The 6,174-nt window shown below is 42.3% G+C and overlaps 1 protein-coding gene across 1 annotated transcript in view; it reads left to right on the top strand.

Annotated features, from left to right (window-relative positions):
• The window catches only part of MUC13 (mucin 13, cell surface associated), a 30,454-nt gene extending 24,341 nt beyond the window's left edge, over nt 1-6,113 (top strand). The window contains exons 10-12 of the mRNA XM_032268296.1: nt 200-284; nt 3,076-3,277; nt 4,737-6,113. Coding sequence (XP_032124187.1) covers nt 200-284; nt 3,076-3,277 — 287 coding nt within the window. The 3' untranslated portion in view covers nt 4,737-6,113. The remainder of the gene's footprint in view (nt 1-199; nt 285-3,075; nt 3,278-4,736) is intronic.
• The last annotated feature ends 61 nt before the right edge of the window (nt 6,114-6,174 follow it).

The raw sequence follows: 6,174 nt of genomic DNA on the forward strand, positions 1-6,174 counted from the left end.
ATGCTGAAGACACAGTTTAGGAGGTGTGAGGAGGGGATGCTAAAGGAAATAGGCCATTTACCCAACCTAGCCTGGAGGGTTGGAGACCAGAGCCTGATGGTCCTCACAGCTAGGAGTCCCCGGGAACACACATAGCTGTGCAGTAGACAGTTGGAGGTCAGCTTGTTGGGGGCTGTTCTTATTTTTTTCTCCCTTTCAGATTTTCAGCTGATCCTCACTATTGTGGGCACCATCGCTGGCATTGTCATTCTCGGCATGATAACTGCATTGATCTTCACAGCAAGGTATGGGAAGAAAGTGTCCTTTTTTAAATTTAATTTTTAAAAACAAACAGCGATGGGGGTTTCACTATGTTGCCCAGGTTGGTCTCAAACTCCTGGACTCAAGCAGTCCTCCCATCTCAGCCTCCAAAAGTGCTGGGATTACAGGCATGAGCCACCACATCCGCCAGAAGTGGCCTTTTCTTGGGACACAACACCACCAGCATGATACTCTCTAGTTTCCAACACACTCATCCTCTCCTGGGCAAGAGAAGGGGGATAAGGGAAGGACTTTCTAATACCACTGACCTTTTCCTTACCTTAATTTTCTTCTTATTATATGAGCTATGCATGATCATGGAAGAAAACTGAGAAAGTAGAGAAGTGGGTAGAAGGCGAATTTTAAAAATCACTCACAAAACCCACCACCTTGAGACAACATTTTCATCTATAACTTTCCAGATTTATTTCTATCTTTTAAAATATTATTATATATGTAATTTTGTATCTTTCGTATTTTTTAAATTTTAGGTTGGGTTTTTTTTTTTTTTTTTTTTGGTTTAACACCATAAGATGATATCACAACCATTTCCTTTTGTCATTAAAAACTCTTTGTAAATGTAATAGTATTTTAACTACACTGAAATTGTCAAATACAGTTTTCATCAGATCACCTCCCTGTACAGGACTCTGCTACAAATGGTCTAAAATCAACCTCAACTTAACCCCCTGGGTTTTTAAAAACATTTTAAAAGAAAGGTTATCTCAGCCAGCGATGGTGGTAGCAACCCTATAATCCCAGCTACTCAGGAGGCTGAGGCAGGAGAACCCCTTGAACCCAGGAGGTGGAGGTTGTGGTGAGCCGAGATCGTGCTGCTGCACTCCAGCCTGGGTGACAGGGCAAGACCCTAACACACACACACACACACACATACACACACACACAGAGGTTATATCTGCATGACTATTTCTTAGCTTGGTGCCTTAAAGTCCCTTCTGTTAAGGAAGGGGCAGTAGAACTCATTCATTCAACAATATTTAGATAGACTAAATGTCCCCCCATTAACAGGGAAGCAAATGCTGTGATCTCTTTTCCATTCTAAATGTGCCAAGTGGGGATCCACTTTGATTGTTCTTAAAGCTCCTTTTTTCTAACATTTAGTTCATATCTTATATTTTGGCAGAATAGGTATTTTTCCACTTTAATGTGAGAGGATAAATAGATTTTAGGTTCTTAAAATATTTTGTTGTTGTTTTTTTCTTTTTCTTTTTCTTTTTTTGAGACAGAGTCTTGCTCTGTTACCCAGGCTGGAGTGCAGTGGCATGATCTTGGCTCACTGCAACCTCCACCTGCCAGGTTCAAGCAATTCTCCCGCCTCAGCCTCCCAGGTAGCTGGGACTAGAGGCACGTGCTACCGTGCCTGACTAATTTTTGTATTTTTAATGGAGACAAGGTTTCACCATGTTGGCCAAGCTGGTCTTGAACTCCTGGCCTCAAGTGATCTGTCCACCTCGGCCTCCCAAAGTGCTGGGATTATAGGCATGAGCCACCGTGCCCAGCCTCCTTTCAGGTCTTTGAAATTGTTTTACTCATTTTACCCACTGAGGTGATTCTTAGGTGTTGACTTTGCTTGGATGAAATACTGTATCACAAATCATTCTCTCTCTTTGACCTCTATTTTCATTTCTAGAAATAATTCAAAAGCACACTTAAGAATAATAATATGATAAGCAAAATATGAATGAGGCCAGTGGGATTAGATGGTTATGTTGGGTCAGCATTGAAGTCCAGGTTTTGTAGTTACACAGAGCTCATAACCTTAAATTTAGGGAACCTACACTGAATAAAATAATGAAATGTTTTATTTTGTTATTAGTAAGGCATCAAGTCTGCAACTTTCTTTCTTTTTTTTTTTGAGACGGAGTTTCACTCTTGTTGCCCAGGCTGGAGTGCAGTGGCGCGATCTTGGCTCACTGCAACCTCTGCCTCCCAGGTTCAAGCCATTCTCCTGCCTCAGCCTCCCAAGTAGCTGGAATTACAGACATGCACCACCATGCTTGGCTAATTTTGTATTTTTAGTAGAGACAGGGTTTCTCTGTGTTGGTCAGTCTGGTCTTGAACTCCCAACCTCAGGTGATCCACCTGCCTCAGCCTCCGAAAGTGCTTGGATTATTGGATTACAGGCGTGAGCCACTGTGCCCGGCCAAAACTTATTCTTTGATAAAAAACTGTTAGCGTTCTTTGGTTATGCAACTTATTCTTAATTGGATCAGAAATGTTAACAACTGGGGAATCTGGGTGATGAGGCGTGTGAGAGAGAATACTGTGTGTGTGTGTGTGTGTGTGTGTGTGTGTGTGTGTATTTGGTAACTTACAAATAAATGTAAAATTAGTTCAAAATTTAAAAGTATTTTTATTTTTTATTTTTTATTTTTATTTTTTTTGAGACGGAGTTTCGCTCTTGTTACCCAGGCTGGAGTGCAATGGCGCGATCTCAGCTCACCACAACCTCCGCCTCCCGGGTTCAGGCAATTCTCCTGCCTCAGCCTCCTGAGTAGCTGGGATTACAGGCACGCGCCACCATGCTCAGCTAATTTTTTGTATTTTTAGTAGAGACGGGGTTTCACCATGTTGACCAGGATGGTCTCGATCTCTTGACCTCGTCATCCACCCGCCTCGGCCTCCCAAAGTGCTGGGATTACAGGCGTGAGCCACTGCGCCCGGCCTTAAAAGTATTTTTAAAAAGAACATTAACATTTACCTCAAGGAGTTTTCTGCCATTGTCAAATCCTAATTCCTCTTAACTGATTACAGATCAAATAACAAAAAGAAGGATATTGAAACAGAGAACTTGATTGAGGAAGACTTTCAAAATCTACGACTGCAGTCAACAGGCTTCAGCAATCTTGGAGCAGAAGGGAACATCTTTCCTAAGGTCAGGATAGCGGCCTCCAAAGACAGCCATATGCACAATCCCTATGCCAGCCACAGCAACGTGCCCCACCCTGACTATTAGGTGAGTCAGTGCACTTTCCCTTCTGCTTTTGGGAGTGAATGCACCAGGGCAGAGCAGAGACCTGGTTGTTGGATCTTCAATCCTTGGCTGTCCCGCAGCCTTTCTTTTTCTTTTCTTTAATTGAAATAGAGATCAAAAAGGAAGCTTCCTGCTGTTGGAAGTAGCCACCACTTGGTCCCTAACTCTTAGCATCTATGTGACTTTAGACATATCACTTAATTTCTCTGGCCTTCTATTTTCTCATCTGTAAAAAGGGCAGGTTAATTTAGATACCCCTAAGGTCCCTTTAGATTACCAACTTCCATGGATATGTCTCCAGAGATGATGATGATGCTTCTCAGGCTGTTTAAAGGCCTAGGTCCTCAGCCAGGATCAGGAGGGACATCGGATGTAAACATAGTTCTGTGGGATCTTTTCACCAGACCGTGTGAAGGCAATGCTCTCCTTCCCTCCTGCTTGATCTCAAGGCTACTCAATGTATTTCTTTCTTAGTTCTATTTGTTGTTGTTATTGTTGTTGTTTTGAGACAGGGTCTCACTCTGTCACCCAGACTTCAGCGTAGTGGTACAATCCCTGCTCATTGCAGCCTCAACCTCCTGTGCTCAAGTGATCCTCCCACCTCAGCCTCCCAAGTAGCTGGGACTACAGCCAAATACTACCATGCCCGGCTAATTTTGGTACTTTTCGTAGAGACAGGGGTGTCTGCCATGTTGCCTAGGCTGATCTCAAATTCCTGAACTCAAGTGATCCTCCCAACTTGTCCTCCCAAAGTGCTGGGATTACAGGCATGAGCCACGGTACTGGGCCTCAATCCATTTCTAAAGATATAAAATGGAACTTGGCTTATTGGCTCATCCCCATAACCCTAGCACTTTGGGAGACCAAAGCAGGAGAATCGCTTGAACCCAAGAGTTCAAGACCAGGCTGGGCAAGTAAGGAGAACCCATCTCTACCAAAAAAAAAAAAAATTATATATATATATATACACACACATATATATATGTGTATATATATATACACACACACATATATATAGTTTTTTTTTAAAAAAAGGAGATAAGGCTAGTTAGGCTGGTAATACTATATTTCTCTAGGGAAGGCTTTCAAGGACAATAGCTTGTACCCACTGGGTTTGTATTGGATAATCATAGCTGGCACTGCTTAGTGTGATTGAATGAAATGTTGAAAGGAGGAAGCCTGTGAGAGACTTTTGGAAGAAGAATGACAGGCTGAGATGGAAAGAAGGAAGATGGTAAAGGAAGAAGAGAAAGGGGGCTGGGGAAGAGATGGGGAATGGAACAGACACGAGGAGAGAAATGATAGGGAGAATACAGGAGAAAGCTGAAGAAGACAAATAACATGAATAAAAGTAATGTTAATAATTTACAGGTCTAAATGATCACATATGTTTCTGTTAGAATATTTTCTAAGAGTATTATCTCTCCCTCTCTCTATCTAGAATCATAAAAATGTGGAACCCACCGTGGCCCCCCACCCACTGTACAAGCTATTATTCTGAGTGTTTAGAAAGACTGATGGAGAAGTGAGTACCAGTAAAGATCTGGCCTCCAGGGTTTTTCTTCCACCTGACATCTGCCAGCCTCTCTGAACAGAAGTTGTGAATGTTTGCAATGAATACAGCTCACTTGCTAAATAAGAGTCTGTGACATTATATATAGTAGATGCTATTAGCATTTGTCAGATAGGTGGTTTTCTTCAATCAGTACGGAGTAGTGAGACCATGGTTAGGGTTGTTTCTTAAAGTTTTTTACTGGTAGGGGAACAAGAACCATCTCCTATCTGGGGAAAGCTCCGCAGCATTGCTTGCTCCTGGGTGAGCACTGCTGTTGAGTTAAGTGACTTAATTCCCCTGGGAGACATCGCATCAACTTGGAGGTCTGAGGGGATGAGAAGAGATACCTATCATCTTTTAAGGGTCACAGCGTACTCTTTGAAAAGTCAGAATAGGGATACTGCTTCCATCCCTCCAATGGAGGAATTTTGACAACCTTTGAACTGCCCAGAGCTTGCAACCTAGCCTCACCCAAGAAGACAGGAAAGAGATATATCTCTCAGCTTTTTCAGGAGGTGTGACTGGGAATCCAGGAACTTTTTGATGCTAATTAGAAGGCCCGGACTAGAAATGTCCACTACAAGGTACACTCTACAGTTATTGAAACACTAGGTGGTAGAGACGACAAAGAGAAAAAAAAAAAAAAAAAAAAAAACATGACTGGGTAGAAGGAAAAGAGGGAAAGGAAACTGGGCTGCGAGGTGAATTAGAGAGGAGGCACCTGGGATCCACCTTCTCCCTATGGTTCCCTCCTCTATCAGCAAAGGAGCACTTCCTCTAATTATGCCCTTCTGAAGACTGGCTGGCAGAAGGTATAAAAACAAAAAACCCAGGAGTAAGAGCCTTACGTCAGTTTGAAGCTGGAGACATGCTCTCTGGCCAACGGCGTGAGAGGGAGCTTGTGCTCAGGAGTCCGGCTGTCCAGACTCAGGGTGTAGGTTCTTTTTGTAAGAATCTAAAAGAATTTTTTGAATGCAAATGCAAAAGTGTGTGCCATTGGGACCTCAGCCTTCCCTGGTGACAGAGGCTTATCTGTGGCCACCAACACACACATACACACACACACACACACACACACACACACACACACACATGCACAGAATGGTGCAGCCACATCCAGCACATGCTTTTACAAATGTTATTAGTGCCCTTTTTTATTTCCAATGTCTTGTCCTCTTAAAAGTTGTTTTATTTGTTATTATTATTTGTTCTTGACTGTTAATTATGAATGGTAGTGCAATAAAGTACCTTTGTTAGATGGTGTCCTTTCTGTGTCTGGGGCTTTTTTTTTTTTTTTTTTTTTTTTTTTTTTTTTTTTTTTTTT

Source organism: Sapajus apella, unplaced genomic scaffold (genome assembly GCF_009761245.1).
Source record: "Sapajus apella isolate SASKATOON/1434 unplaced genomic scaffold, GSC_monkey_1.0 scaffold178, whole genome shotgun sequence".
Lineage (NCBI taxonomy): Eukaryota > Metazoa > Chordata > Mammalia > Primates > Cebidae > Sapajus > Sapajus apella.